General features: G+C 44.0%; 1 protein-coding gene across 2 annotated transcripts in view; it reads left to right on the plus strand.

Annotated features, from left to right (window-relative positions):
* atrnl1a (attractin-like 1a) overlaps window positions 1–13134 on the plus strand; it is a 176279-nt gene extending 163145 nt beyond the window's left edge. For both annotated transcript variants that reach the window (XM_035173062.2, XM_035173063.2), the window contains 2 exons: window positions 2430–2544; window positions 11435–13134. In XM_035173062.2, coding sequence (XP_035028953.2) covers window positions 2430–2544; window positions 11435–11556 — 237 coding nt within the window. In that variant the 3' untranslated portion in view covers window positions 11557–13134. The remainder of the gene's footprint in view (window positions 1–2429; window positions 2545–11434) is intronic.
* The last annotated feature ends 3178 nt before the right edge of the window (window positions 13135–16312 follow it).

Genomic DNA, 16312 nt, shown 5'->3' on the forward strand with positions numbered 1-16312 from the left:
TTGAGTTTAGTTCAGCTCAGGTTCAGATTTATTATAAATCAAGGTAACTCATGGATTCTCTCCTGCAGGTAACAGAGGAGAAATGCATTTTTAAAACAAAGTTCACTGATGTATTTTCTTTAACTTGGTGTTTTTAATGCGTCTCACAGAAGATAAACTGAGTTGATCTTTATCTGACTCGTCGCTCTGCAGGAATCCATGTTGTTCACTTCAGTGTGAAGTTAATGACGAGAAGGAAGCGAGCTAATGTCAACCTGGTTGTGTGTGTGTGTGTGTGTGTGTGTGTGTGTGTGTGTGTGTGTGTGTGTGATACAACTCACTAACTCTTTTGATCTAAGATGCAGATAAATTAGGAAAAGTGAGCACAAACACACACACGTGCACAAACGAAACTGCTGTTGCCTTGGTAACCATGTCTCCAAGTGTACGTCACCATAAAGCAAGTTAATGAGTAAGTGAATATTAGTTACTTGTGCATTTCACGGTCAGTGTGTGTCTGTGTGTATTTTACCTAAACACATACACACTTATCTTTTCAGTGCCAACTAACACCTGTAATTCATTTTGCGTCGTGCACCTCCTCGCCACTTTATTCTCTGCGTCTTTTGTCAACAAGCAAATACAGAAACTGACTCATTGTTTTGTGATTCATCTCAATCAGGAGAAGCAGTCGTGCTAATGGGACATTTAATTACACAGTCAGTTGTGTGTTTACTTGTGTTTATTCCCATTTCCTGCTTTTTCTTGTGTCGCTCTTGTTCTGATTCGTCATGACGACAACAAATCCCCAAAAGTCTAAGTTCCACTCGAGTCGTTCAGTCGTCAAAGGAAGTGACAGAGTCGCTCATCGCAGAGGAAACAGAGAAAACTGGAAATATCAGGGAGGTGGTTAAAACACGTGACTAGTAACAGGAAAGGAACAGATGGACATGTATAGATATATGTATTTACATATACTGTGTGTGTGTGTGTGTGTGTGTGTGTGTGTGTGTGTGTGTGTGTGTGTGTGTGTGTGTGTGTGTGTGTGTGTGTGTGTCCCAACAGACCTCAGTAATAAACAGGGTTCATCTCTGTGACCTCTGTGGCTACGCTGTGGCCTGAGGGTCAAATCTGATCAATACCTCAGTGACTCCTCTCAGATGTGAGGAAACTGGATCGCAGCCATTAGATGATATGAGACTCTATAAGAGACACGTTATATACAACGAGTCCCAGCGGTACCACACCGTACATATGGTCCCATGTATATAAGAGATAATTAGAGTTGAAGGGATTTAAGGTTCGTGATTAATAACATTATTAGTATATGTTTATACGACGTGACGGCTCCAAATACCATCGTGACGTATGAAGTTTGACCTTTTGTGCAGCGCCATCTTGTTTTTTTTAAACCAGAAGTAACCATATTTGGAGGAGCAGGGGGAGGAGCCTGACTAACAGCTCGAGGACACTATACGCCCACCTACACCTGCCACCTGCACCCATTGGATGGTATAGCTGTCAATCACCCCCAATACATAAGATATGATCTATGAAACGAGAGATTGAGATATAAGCTCCTTAGGAAAATGTTGACTGACGTTATAAAGTGAGACATAGAGTCATTTTCTCATAGACTTCTAAAGAAACAACGAGTGGAGTCGCCCCCTGCTGGTCAGAGAGAGAATACACATTTCAGGCCCCCTACATTGATTTCCGGACCTGGAGTCTACGTCCATTTGTGTAAACAGTCAATTAGCAGCACTTAAAATTGACGCCAAATCTTCTTGTTCACCCTCTAGTGGCTGGCTGCAGTATATCTTCCAAACCCCGCCTCCTCCGTGTTAGCATAATGGAACATTGACCAAAGTAAAAAACCTAAATCTAATCTAAGTCTATCGGGGCTGTTTTCGCTTCATTTTCGTACAATGAGAGGAAGCAGAGACGCGTCGTCCATCTTTATTTAGATTCATTGCTTTGAATACAGAGCTGACTTCAGCTGAGGCTTTATGGGATGCTAATGGAACGAGGTGCCACAGAGGCACACGGGATCTTTATGGATATAAATGAGGAAATCTCCGACGGTGCATGTGGACTGTGGAATCACAACATGTGAGCTCGGTGCGTGGAAAGAGTGAAAGAGTCTCCAACCTGTTTACATCAGCTGCACAGCAGGTGGCGCTCCGCAGGCTGCAGGTCAGGCTGCCTCCCCCAGCTGGGAGCTCTGATCCTGGGGGAGGTGGCAGCAGGCGTCTGGGCAGTGTGGCTGGAGCTCTGGAGTCTGATGTTTGCTAGATGGGAGAAATAATATCTATTTATATACTATATATATAATTTTTCTCTATTTTACTCAATGGATTTCCCATTAAAAATGATAAATTTTTGTGTGTTTTTACACATTTTCTTTGCAGTGTGATTTGACTGTGTGTGTTTGTGTTGTGTGTGTACAGGCGTTGCCGAAGCCCATCGCCATGGAGCCGTGCTGGGGGAGCAGAGCAGGTGTTCTGACGGTGCTGCTGTATCTGCCCAGAGTCCCGTCTGGAACACCTCCGCCTGGACAGTGTGGTACGACACACACACACACACACACACACACACACACACACACACACACACACACACACACACACACACACACACACACAGTGCAAACATTTATAGTCGTCTCTTTTTCTTTGTTTAAATCTAAAAACTGTCTAACATTCAATCATCTGAGTTTTAGGCTTTAAAAGTCATAAATATGTTAAAATATTATGTACTTCTTAAATACATTTAGGTTTGTACTTAACTTTATTCCACTTACTTTAACATATTCTAATCAGATTATTTGATTTTGAACACTCAGGTCCGACATGTTCAGTTTTAAATGTCAACTTTCTCTGTTTGTGTGTTGTTCAGCTGTTTGCACCATAAAGAAATCCCACATTTCATTGTAGACTCACAAACACACAGTCCACACTGTGTTGTTTTTACAAGTTCAACAGTTTTCAGCTGCTCAGCGATGTGGAAAAAGACAGAGATGCTTTCAAACAACAGCTCCTTGAATCTCAGGCTGCCTGAGACATGGTCGAACGTGTCTGGATGTTGTGTAGCTGCGTCGTCAGGGTCGACCTCGGGGTTTATTAGACGTTCGCAGGGCAAATGCAGAAAGCAGAGAAACATGACAGAAAATGTGCAGATCAGCAACTTTCACAATGTGCTGCCAATAGAATCAAATCGTGTTCCTGCCGTGACGCGTGTTTCCACGGTGATGTGCAGTAACGTAGTGTTCACAGAAAGTCACGACACACGGCAGCTTGGTAAAGACTGATGTGGTCGGAGCCGCCTGGTTTCCCACTGTCCGATCAATTGTTCCTCTCGCTGACACATCCTGACTTTCCAGCGTCTGAGCTCATGTTGCTGCTATAGGCGGACGACACACGATACCCCCCCCCCCCCCTGTCGCTTCAGCCGTAGAAATCACTGAAAAGTCAGCAGCACTTCCTCACAGACCCCTGACCGAGGCCCGGCGAGTTCTGCACCGTCAGCACGAGGCCAATCCTCTCCCCCCCCTCCGGCTCGTCTTCCACTTCAGACGATCCCTCACACCGATGCATTTAGTCCCAGACCGCTCCGTCTTTGTGTTCTCCTTGTTCCCCCTGCAGCTTGTCTCTGGGAGGCCGCTGTCAGTTTGTCCGTGGGTAGTTTCTGCTCTTTGCCCGGTGGACGGTGTGTAACCGGAGCAGGTGTGAGAGGCCTCGGCTCCTCCAGGCGGGAGGAAACGGCTTTAACACACAAAGCACCTGACGGAGGAAACAGACGGAAAATGAAGTGTTTTGCAAGAAAAAGAATTGTCGGAGCTGGAAGGAGCTTTTATATTAAACTGTGGAAACTAAAGCCTGAGAGAGAGGGGGGGTGTTGGGGGTGGGGGGGTGGTTGGGGGACCGGGAATGAAAAGCTTCAGGGTGCGTGAGAATGAAAAGAGAGAAAATCTAACTTTGTTGCCTCCAGAGGTAAATATCAGGATTTTAAAATGAAAAGATATGTAATAGTCCATTAAGAACGAAACGAGGTCCAGTAAATGACCAAGAAAGACTCGGATATAAAGTAAATCTCGAATTTATAAAAAGTTTTATTCCAAACACACTGAACTTTCCTCACGGATGTAGTTGCTCAACAAATGTTGACTTTCAACGTCCTGAGCTTGTTGAAATGTGACAGAAAGTCGAGATGTGAACGGTGAACAGAACCGAGGGATTGTCTTCACAACCCAGGTCTTCATAGTTTGTTTTTCTGATGTATAACATTTTACACATAACCTCGATCGGCGTTAATACAGGTTTACAACCAAATAAATGCAGAAGTAAAAAGCTAATGTTTGATTTGAATCAATAATAAAGGAGGTTTACAGAAACTAAATTAAAGAGTGAGTGTAAAGAGCAGAGAAGAACTAGTGGTGTGTTTACAACCTGTGTAAGAATCACTTCATTTTTACTTTAATTCTAAGATGAAAACAACTTGAACAAAACCTGATATGCATTAATTTCCTAATGTAACTTAAAACACTCGAGTGAATCAGATTTTATCCTTTAAGTCACATTTTGTAATTTTGAAGATTTCAGTCTCTCAAATCTGTCACCAAGATTTAGACATGGACCTAAAACTGTGACAACATTGATACAATCAATATTCAATATCGACACCAACATTTCTAGGTCCGTGTTCGACCTTTCCACCAAGTTTCAAGAAAATCGGCGAAGCACTTTTTGCGTAATCAGCGAGAAAAAGATGAAACCTCATTGGTGGAGGTGAATGTCCCAAACTGAACCAGTTTGATGCAACAGTCCAAACCTGACCTCAAACCCGGCTCTGCCTTTGGGTAGCAGAACTTTTCCAACATCAAATGACTTAACATTCAGCTCCTGACTCTTCTTATCATTAGCAGAAGGCCAGCGCTGCAATTTTAGGCTGAGACCAGACTGCAGATCAAATCAGTTTAAGGGCATTTAAACAGTTTGAACACAGATTGATGGATCAGAATTTAAAGCAGTGGAGGTGTTTTCTCCTCCAGCCGATGTTGTGGACATGAAGCTCATCACAGCAGCGGCCGACTCATTTTCAAGGAATTAGGTCCAATAAGTGGCTCATCAGTTCTCGGCAGGCGGCTCTCTGGGGGACGTCCGGGCTCCTCTGTTGTTTTTCTCATCGAATCAATGGAATCGCCGTCGTTACCCGTGTTTGAAGCCCGGAGTCGATGCTGGTTCATGTGTGTGTGTGTGTGTGATCAGATGGACTCCCACATGCAAACACAAGCGATGATGCATGTGAGCGTGTAAACACATGATACAACTTCAAAAACACCAGGGAGCTCACAGAGTCTGGGCTTTAGAATGAAATAAATAAAATCGCCCACCCACCCATCCACCCTTCATCCACTCCTGCTCCCTCGCTCCTCTCCTCCCTGCATCCGCCCACCCTCCTCCTCCCCAGAGACGGTGTGCGTGGGGTCAGACAAGCAGCCCTCCATTGATGTTAGCATGTATGAACGCCAAGTCACTGCGGGCGAGCTCCGCCCACCCGCACTTCAAGAGGAATCCTCGATGAGCGAGCCTGTTTTAGCTCCGGCTCTTTGTTTTCGTCCCGTCCTTCTCTGCGAGGCTCTCCTGAGGTGTTACCACGAACTGACCCTTTGTATGTAGGAACGAGGGAGAGAGAGGGAGAGAGAGAGAGAGAGAGCGAGAGAGGGGGAGAGGGAGAGAGAGAGAGAGGGAGAGGGAGAGAAAACACGCGTGTTGGTTTCAAAAGAAGAAATAAACAAACTCCAGCTCCAGCTTGAGATTCTCAGCTTCTAGAATCCAAACCCATGTTCCTCTTTCACTGCTCCTCTGTCTTTCTCCATCTTCTCAGGCTTCAGACCAAGAAACAGGATTTGTAATCAGGCCTCCACACATCGGAGGAAAGATCTGTTTCACTGCAGGTTGATGTTCAGCAAAGAATCAGATCTCAGTTATTAAACAATCTGTTTAGTTATGTGCAGGTTAAGTCATCTGGATATTTTGGTCAAAATTCTGGGGGTTTTAAGACATTGACGAGTTGGACTGACTGGTGTCTCTGTTTGATGGGTTGGTTGTCATGGAGAATTGTGTGATTGTGTGTAGTTATTTCTGGTTTGTCGTCCTGAAGTGAGGTCCAATGGGAGGACAGATCACCAGGTGTATTTCTTTTTTATACTATACTGTCATACTTTCCTAATCTGTGAGTACGTGAACGTCCACGTGACGTTTTTTGGGGAAGAAAATAAATTGTGTGACGGCAAACTTGGTCTGATTCGAGAATACAAAGATGCCGACGTGTGGAACTTCTCCTTCAAGCAGACATGGCGGCGTCCACAGCTACTAACTGAGGCCTGTCATCATGAGCCAGAGAAGTCACATCAAGCAGGACACCCCCCATGTTTAAAGGCATAACAGGAGACCCATGTTTTTTTATCTTGCTGAACCTTTCCTCAGATTCATACTTCAGAGTTTTGAAAGCAGCACAGATGCATTTTTTAAATTTTTTTGTCTCAGCTCCGAGAGTCAAACTGTGTGATGAGATTAGAAGCTGCAGAAGTGAACGAGCTCTCGTACGTTATTGTTCTTCCGTCTGACCTGGAGAACGGAAACGCAATCGTGTTTAAATAAAAGATCTCGATGACACACTGAGTGCTCCGTTTTACTGCAAATCAAATTCTACAGTAATAAAAAAAAAAAAATGTCTTGTGAAGGATTCTTGGCCCAATAATTCAACCAGGAAATTACAGCGGGTTGGAGGCGACGCGGCGGCTGACAGCTGTCGTCGGCCAAATTGTGGTGGAGGACTCGCACACGGTGCCCGTCTCCCAGAGCGACTCGCTTGACCCCTGAGCCGCTGTTTGACTGATTTGAAGTCACATGACGGACGGAGCAGGAGGAAGAGAGTGACTGTTGGGGGGGGGGTTTGTTATTTCCCACAGCCTCTGCTTCAATTCATTTTCCTCCTGACGCTTCTACGTCTTTCTATCGCCGCCTCCTGCAGCTGCCGTTGTTTGAGTTTCATATTGTTTCATATGAAATGGGACTCAATCAGGTTTTAATGGATTCACCAGGCTGCACACTCTCAGTTTGCTGTGTTGTTGAGGCTGGAGAGGGAGCGACTACATTTCATTCTCAGCCTCGCTCCAGCTTAGACTGTGGGTCAATAGAGACAGAGGCAAAGAAGCATTCACCACCGCTAATCTGCCTATTCAGCAGCAGAGATAGACCTGGGAATATCAGAGCGGGGGTGGGGGGATACAGGTGCCGTAAGATGTAGAAAGTATTTGTGAGTAAAAAATAGAGCAGAGAATGAAAAAAGAGGCATTAAGGGGATTAGAAGTACGATTTGTTCTTAGAAATACATAGAAAGTTGAAAACAGAAATAGACGGAGCAGGAGATAAGTTGTGATGTTAAACGAGTGCAGTGGGGGATGGAGACAGTTGATGGTGACGCCTCCTCAGACACTAAACCAGATGAGCGTATCGCCGCAGCGAGGAGGAGGAGGCGACAAGTCGTCGGATGGTTTGATAAACACACTCCTGGTTCCCCCCCGAACAAACCGAGGGGGAAGTGGAAGGAAAACACACGTGATCACTCTCGTGGTTCTGTCAACAGATGAGGTGATGGACAGATGATGACGTGATGAACGTTTCTCTGATGTTCAAGCAGAGATTTTAAATTTCCCAGAATCCTGCTGTGTTCTTATCCTTTAGTTTCTTGTTCAAACCAGTAACCTGCTTCAAAAATGATTGACAGGATGATATTGATCGAGTCGAAAGGCCTCTCTGTATAACGCAGCAGCTTCTAAATGATTTAATCATATACATCACACTCTTTCTGCCTCAGGTTTCTGGCAACGTTCTTCTTCTTCTTCTTCTTCTTCTTCTTTGTTGTTCTCTTCCCTTAACGTGTTTTTGGGTGATTTAAAAATATAAATATCAGGTAATTTGAGGATATTCTTCATTGTGCGTTCTTCAAACAGGCTCGAGGAGACGTCCTACCACAGGCTGCCATGTTCTATTAATGAATCCTGGTTAGTCGGGATCAAACCTGAATCTTACATTGGAACATCAAAGCCGTCGTGGTTGTGTGTCATGTTTACTGGTCGTCTAAAACCTGGAATCAGTGCCGCGCAGACGTATAAATATTTGAATATCAATGTGTTGCTGTTTGACTGACTTTGATTTTCCTTGGCTTTGTGGAACAGACGCTGCCGAGGTGTGTTCTCTGTTTGTTATTATACTGGTTTCAGGGTTCCGTCCCCGGCGCCTTCATCGAGGGCAAAGCCCAGCGTCAGCAGCGGCACTTTGATGTGAGGAAGAGAAGGAGGCGTGAGGTTTGTCACGGGGCGAGCGAGCGGGCTCCTCCCGTCACAGATGTTTCTCAGCTCCAGTCCCAGTTTCCACATCGCACCGGTGCCCATTCGTTTTCCTGGGGAATTTTGTCTCCTGCTAATGACCCCATTAGTGGATCAGGAGGAGGGAGGATAGGTGTGCGTGTGTGTGTGTGTGTGTGTGTGTGTGTGTGTGTGTGTGTGTGTGTGTGTGTGTGTGTGTGTGTGTGTGTTAATGATGCGTCAACTCACCTGACAGAACAATCACATTAACGCTCCCCGTCGCCACGACAGCAAACGAGCACTCGCACTCACCTGCAGCGTGATTTGATTACTTTTGACCAATTTAATTTTGCAAATGGAGACGTGTGTGTTCACCCGGAAAAATCAACACACTTATGAAGGCAATTTGTCAAAGGTGAAAGCCATTTTGAATGAAGGGAATATTCAGACGTCACGTTAGAGAATCAATTATCTTTCCATATTTGAATTTTTCCAAGTCTTTTTCATTTGGAGGTAGTTTGAAAACTGGAGTTTGAAATCTCGTGGACTGGTTTGTACGAGAGCCGGAGGGATGTGGATCGTTGGAGCCAGACACACGACCAATATTAGAGAGTTTTTAACCCAATGAATCTATATTTTACAGCTGAACAATAAACTACATTTCTATATAATAAAAAACAAATACAACGAAATACATAGAACTTCAACACATGAAGACTGAAGGCGGTGATTAAAACCTCATTCTACAACCTCTAGAAAACAACCTTCTAAAACCTGAAGGCTTCTGAAGAGCAAAAACGTTACTTTCTCAGCCTCTTAAGAAGATAGAGACGTGAAATTCAAATCATTTGATACCTTAAACATTTGGTTTTTATTATGAATCGTTGCTGTTTCCCTAAATGTCATGAAAACAATAAAACCCGGCAAACTTCCTCCCTTCTTCCCTTCTTCTTCCTCCTCAAACACGTAGCATCAGGTCTAAATGCCTTTAGAAAATAAACATTTAACATCTTTTCTGATCTTTCATTCTGTAAAAAAGTTTGTATATTATTAATATTATATATCTATGTTTGTGAAAACTCATAACGGCAACATGATAAATCGACCAGGCTCCCGTGTGTATGTTTGTAAAGTATCGTGGCTGTAAACCAGGTTCCTGTTGGGATGATGTTACTGATATAAAATATCTGCTTCTCACTTTCAGAAAGTTTTTTGTCTGATCAGAGCAGATTAAGTTAGAAAATGCCTGAAATGTCTTTTTCTTTACTTTTAATAATCCATCAATCATTTCTTTAATCCTTTTCTTTAGCATATGATCAGTCTGGATTATGTCTTTGATGCTTTAAAGCTGCAAATCAGACGTTTTAATTTCACATTGACAACTGAACCACTCAAATTCTCTCCTGACCAATAAAACATGTCGTGGTGACGTCTGTAGATTTAGAGTCATGTTTAAATGTTCTGCTCAACAGCTTGATGTCGCTTCGTGTTTTGTTTAATTTTTGGTTTCACTGCAAACTCCCACCAAGGTGAGTTAACTCTGGAATTATAAAGAACATTGGCAAACAAGCACTGCTGGCGTTTGGACCATATTGCAAATTACCAGAGAAACAAAAAGCCAAATCTAGAGTAAACACATACACACACACACACACACACACACACACACACACCTATACAGCCGCTGCCAAAGAGAAACAAACAACCATAATGAGCCGTGTTCCAACAGAGCAGGTGCTGCTGTCCACCTCCCCTCCATCGTTCTGAATGAAGGGAGCACATGTTGCTAACGCTGGCCGTCATCTCCGTCTTCGTGGCTTCCTGTGGCAGAACTTTGCAAAAACGTGCACAGGTGCATGCACGCACCCCCAGTATTTACACAGCCACTCACATAAACCTGCACAGTCACGTACACACACACAGGCAACACGCTGAGCGGCCGTGTAATCGGCTTTCCCCCCTTTCCACCCTCGGAAAAAATAAAAAATCCCAAGAATCACTTGAGTGTGAAATGCTGAAACCGTCCTGCATCCAAATCATATCAAGAGCACAGCAGATTTCCTGTTTTGTTTATTTGGCTCCTGCTCGCTGGCAGATTGAGCGCTCGCTGTAATGACCATGCATTGTCAGGCCCACGGTTGTCGGGGGGTGGGGGAGACATGACGAGCTGCACTCACAGCTCCAGCTGCCATGACTCTAAATCCACATTAACAACAGCAACCGCTGCCAAGGAAACACAAAGCTGTGAGGCATCTGATGCCTTGGTGCATCCGGCCCGTTCTGTCTGAGCCCCGCTGTGAGGAGTGAGTCCAACACCCGACACTGAAGTTGCTTTCAAAAGGTGTGACGAGGGAGAGAGGAGGAGACGGGGAGGTGGTGGATACGCTTCAGTGGCTGAGTCCAGACAACACGGGCTGGGGAGAACAAACCGTTCGGATGTTGTGACGAGACGTCGGTTCGGAGGATGTGTCTCCGCCTGTCACACACCGACTTCTCACCGACTTCTCACAACGTTCAGCAGAGTTTCACCTTGTTGCTTTCTTCCATTCCAACCTTTTCTGTGGCCCTCAGAAATAATTGTATGTTTGGAGCCATTTCATATGATTTAGATGCTTTAGGAATAATCCACAAGGTACCTGAGTCCCACATAGCACCAGGTGGGACTCCACATTTTACCTCCAGTCTTTATATCTGAGTTTACATCACATATAATTTGTTGGTTCACTGCGTCTTGTCTTTCCAAATCATTATTCATACACATGTCAAGAATAATGTTTTATGTCTGTTGGAGGTGGTTTGACGATATGAAATATTTTCTCCTTCACCAGTTCAATTTATCCTTCATGCTTAATATTTAAACATGTAAAATATTTTCTTATAATGTCTTAACAGTGTTTGTAATTAAAAACCAAAATGGTTCCCACAACAGAACCTTGTGGTTCCACATGTTTCCTCTTTAATGGAGGAAACAGGATTTACAGGTGATCTGCAAACGTTTTTTTCTCAGCGCTTTGAATGGAAATTCATCTGAAACATCATTTCATATATTTCTTGGTTAACTGGTTCGTTTTTCTTGGTTTCTAGGTATTGCTATAGCCAGCGCCCTGGTGGACGCATCGCAACAGCGAGCGATGGACTTTAAGGACCGAGGCCTCGGACTCAAGCATCGCAAACACACTGTGCACCATCAAGGGACCTGTGTATGAACTGGATGATGACACGTCCTCATGTCCCCGGAGGACAAAACACTGACAACTAAACACAAAGGGTTCTGATGATCTTCATGGATCAGAGGACGGTGGGACATGGAACTCATGGTCCCTTCCTTCGCTGCATTAGATGGACAAACTTCGTCAACAGGCTCTTTTTGTCCGCGTTGATGTGATGATTCACGAAAACAACAATTTAAAGACTAATTTCAGAGCGAGGATGATGAGGATGATGATGATGATGATGAGGATGAGGATGAGGACGTGTTTCTCCGTCGTAGCTTCGGTCAGATCTTTACAAAGGGAGCTGCCTCTGCACCGTGTGGCTCAGCGTGGAACTGCAACTGACTTACAAACCCACTCGGGAGCGAAACGCTGCAACAACAACAGGAACCTAATCAGATCAATGCAGAACGCTGTGGGGGCTGATTATTTGCTGGAGGAGGAAAGTCTCCTCTGGGATTTTTTTTAAAGACCACTGTTGTTGAGATGCTGCATCGAAAACTACAAAGACCTTTGGATTTATCCGTTAAATCACGAAGTACATTTGTTTCTCTTTGTTTTTCCTCAAGTCAACGTTTGGAGATCTACATCATCTGCTCAGGTTCTGCTCTCGGCAGCCGGGGGTCTTCTACACATGTGTATATGCACTAGAGGTGAAATGCTTTACCGACACACGAGGATCCTGTGTGAGATGATAATATGCAACTGACCATTCAAATGTAAAGTTGACCTGCAGGTCGGCATCAGACACAAACTACTGATGGTGTTCTTACGCCTGCTCGTTCATTTCATACTGTGAAAGTGCAGTTTTCAACTTTTTACAGTAACATTCATGCCTGTTACACGTTTTTATATGACACGTCTCCTGTGTAATATTTATTAATGATGCAAATTACATTTAAACAATAATTTAGCAAGTTTTCAAATGCACTAAGGACTTTTATTTTTTTCCCGTTTTCATATCAAATTTTCATGTGATGTCACTTTTTCCCCTTTTAGCAACTGTGTTCAATCTTCATTTAATATTGAAGTTTAATAACTTTGTATCGACTGCACCTGCACAGAATATTTACGTCTTTAAAGCTCCTACAAGGAACTTTTCTTTTCTAGAAACGAAGGTGATGTCTCCACCGTCACGTGTCGTAGAAACCTCGGTTCAGAGGAAAGAGGAAAACACTGTGACATCTCTTTAAACTGTTTTTACAGAAGATCAAAATACTCAGAAAATTCATATAATAAGGATTCATAAAATATGAACCCATTTATCAGTAAAAGCCATCTAACAATATTAAAAACGTTTATACTGGGATGGGAAATCCATGCTTCCCCCTCCTCTTGTGGGCATACAGACACAGTGATATTAAAATAATACAGTTTCATAACCGGTTAAGAAGATCCTTGTAGGAGCTTTAAACACTTGGTTTGTTTTTGACTCTGATGTTTCGTCTCCGTTTCATTTTGCACCAGTTTGTTGTTGAGACTTGTTTTAACAAAGGGCAGCTCACCTCCCTGTGTTTGTCCACACGAGCATAAACTCTGTACATTTACAATTAAAACATTTTGATGACTCTTCGTACGTGGAGCCAGTTTTTCTGTGTGTGTGTGTGTGTGTGTGTGTGTGTGTTCTTACCTCTGGGTTTTTGTTGGACCTATCGATTGGTCCAAATCATTACAGATCTGTTACAAATAATTAGCCAACTCATCCAAAGGTTTCACCTGCAGAACTGACTGATTATTATAAAATGAACTGTGCACATTTTCGGTCACTCTTTCACATAAATCATGTTCTGGCCCTAATTTCAGTAAATTGAAACATCTATTTTCTATTAGAGCGTGAAAACCGATGAGAGTGAAGGTGAACTTCTGATCTCATGTCAGAGGAAGTGAAAAACCTTCCTGTTCCTGCCCAGATGATCCAGATCCGCTCTAATGGTGGTCTCCCACCTCCATCTTGTTTCCCCGTCAAACACACGTGTAACTAACGACGTTAATAAATCCTCCTGAAGCTTCTGCTGTTGTGCACGAGCATGTTTAAAGTTTCATGCGTCTTTGTTTACGACGCGCTGCCACATTAAGATGCAGAGTGAAATAAATGCAGGTTTATTTAACGTTCCATGATTCTTCTTCTTCTTCTCTGACGAATGAATGCGGCGCGATTTTAAAACGTCGTCTGTCAGGAGGCGGCGGGGGCGGGATCATCGAGGGGACCATCTTGGATAATCAGACACTTTAATGCAAATGAGGAACTATAACCGGCAGGAAACACCGACGTGCTTTCTTTCCAGGGAACGGAGGATGAAGCGGCTGCGGCTCGCTGCCGCTTGGCCGCCTTTCAGAATCCTTCACAGTCGTTGATGCGGTGGAAAATAAAAGCAGCGAAAACAAAGCTTCGTGTCATGAAACATTTCCATATGTCTCTTCTTTTTTTTAACCTTAAAATACCTTCTCCTCCTGGAGCTAATGTTCGTCTGACTAAAACTGCATCAACAGAAGCTGGAAATCTTTACCTCTCTCTGTTTATCTGACGTTTTCCTTCCTTTAAAATAGAGTCTGGAACTTGAAAGGCCTCCGAACATCACAAGAGGTCAGAGCTGCTGCTGTCGCCACCATTAGTGACCAGGAGGAGATAAGTGCTCGTTGTTACGCTCTCAGCTCACTCCGATTTATTTTCCTCCTGAAGATAAAAGACTGCAGTATTCTGCATTAAGTGCTGCTGGCATCTGCGTTGTGTTCGATACCTGCACGTCAGCGGCAGCAGGAAGAGCTGCTCTCGCCCTTTTATCCTCGTCTCGTGGTTTTCCCTCGGCGCTGAGGATGAGACGCGGACGTGTGTGTTTTCAAGTAAGAGTTTGAAAACCTGAAAATACAAACACAGGAAATAAAGAAGATCTGCCACAGCTGGTAAACATCTGCTTTACATGTCATCTCTCTCCTGGAGTAAATATGATCTAAATGAAGTTTATCACATCGAAAAACACACACACACCTCCGATCAATGATGTCGTGCAAAGTTAATGATTTCTGTTCAGAACTGTTTGTAACTTTAAGCTGGACCGACACTCTTCATATAGACGAGTATAAAGGTTGGATATAAGAATATTAAAAATTTAAAATATACAGTCAAACTTTCAGAATAAAGTAAAACATCGTTTTTTGTTTTGCATATCAACAAAAATAACTTGAAATTGTTTTTGGTGTGCATCAGATTTATTGATTTTTAATCTGAAATCCATCTGCTCGTTAAATGTAAAATGACAAACCTACCGATTTCAAATGATACGTCTCAACTTCTCAATACCTCAATGTATTTTTAAAATTAGTTTCAGATGAACTGAACCAGAATCTGTTTGGCACATTTTCACTTTTGACGTCTTCACAGAGACGAGACTGATGTTGGTGATTCGGCAAATTCAAGATGAAATTTCCAGACATAAGCTCAACGTCTAGTCTGGAATCACTTTCATTAGCAAAATCAACCTCACACACAGACACACACACACACACACACACACACACACACACACACACACACACACACACACAACACACACACACGCAAACACACACACACATGCACACACACGAACACGCACACATCTTGTCCTTCTCAAGGACTGTCCAGTAATAAAACTGATTACTTCTCCTGGTTACAACTCGTCCTCTGTCCCTCTCTGTCCACCTCTCTCTCTCTCTCTCTCTCTCTCTCTCTCTCTCTCTCTCTCTCGTTGACCCTCTCATCCCTCTCTCTTCCTCTTCTGTCTGCTCACTGTATCTCTCCCTCCCTCCCTCCCCCGCTCTCTCACCCTCTCCTCCCCCTCCCTCTCATCGAGGACTCAGGGTCAGCTGAGCCACGTCCTTGTGATTGATGCCTCATCCAGGCCTCAATCTTTATGCCATTATGGGCCAATTACAGCGGGTTATTTGGGCCGTGGTCTGTGGACGAGTGACCGGGGGGGTGGTGGACATGGACACACTGGATTACAAAGCGCACTGCTGTCCTACACACACACACACTCACACACTCACACACACTTACGTCCCAACAAACCACCAACCACTCAGCGCCCTGTGACGTCGTGAAGAATGTCGCCCCTGTCAGTGTCGTCCTCTACCGAGTCCCAGCATGCACTGCTCCGTCACCAGTGGCCTTCTGCTCTGACAAAGAGTCTCCTTTCTCTCCTCCCACCTCGAAGTGAGGGATGAAAGAGGAGGAGGAGGAGGAGTGAAGATGACTCGATTATTTCAGCGTTGATCTTCATGGACGCTCGTAGGAGGGTCAGCTGACGGGCCGAGGTGACCAGCAGCTTCCTGTTCAGTCACAGAGACGTTTGTCAGGAGGACACAGTGTGTGTGTGTGTGTGTGTGTGTGTGTGTGTGTTGTGTCTCACTCTGATCTGTGGTCCTTCCTACTGATTTGTTATATTATATACTAAAGATGTAGCTCAGGTGGAGCCTTGAAGATTTGGCCATTGCTATGGTGATCACCATCCAAATGTTTTATACATTATTATTTAGTCTTGCAGATAAAGTGAACGAGAGTTGGAGCTGATTGTGAACATGGTTGTAAAGAAGCAAATAAGCTCATCTGTCAGTTTCATGGACTGTTCGTCACGGGGACATGAATCGACCACACAGGAGCTCAGAGCGTCGAGCAGACGTTCCCTCTCGATGCATTAATACATGTTAATTCATGTCGGTGTCGGGGGTGTTAATGTGGAGTTTTATCACCTCGTCTTATAAACTGTCCATT

The sequence above is a fragment of the Hippoglossus stenolepis genome, chromosome 12 (genome assembly GCF_022539355.2).
Source record: "Hippoglossus stenolepis isolate QCI-W04-F060 chromosome 12, HSTE1.2, whole genome shotgun sequence".
Taxonomy (NCBI): Eukaryota; Metazoa; Chordata; class Actinopteri; order Pleuronectiformes; family Pleuronectidae; genus Hippoglossus; species Hippoglossus stenolepis.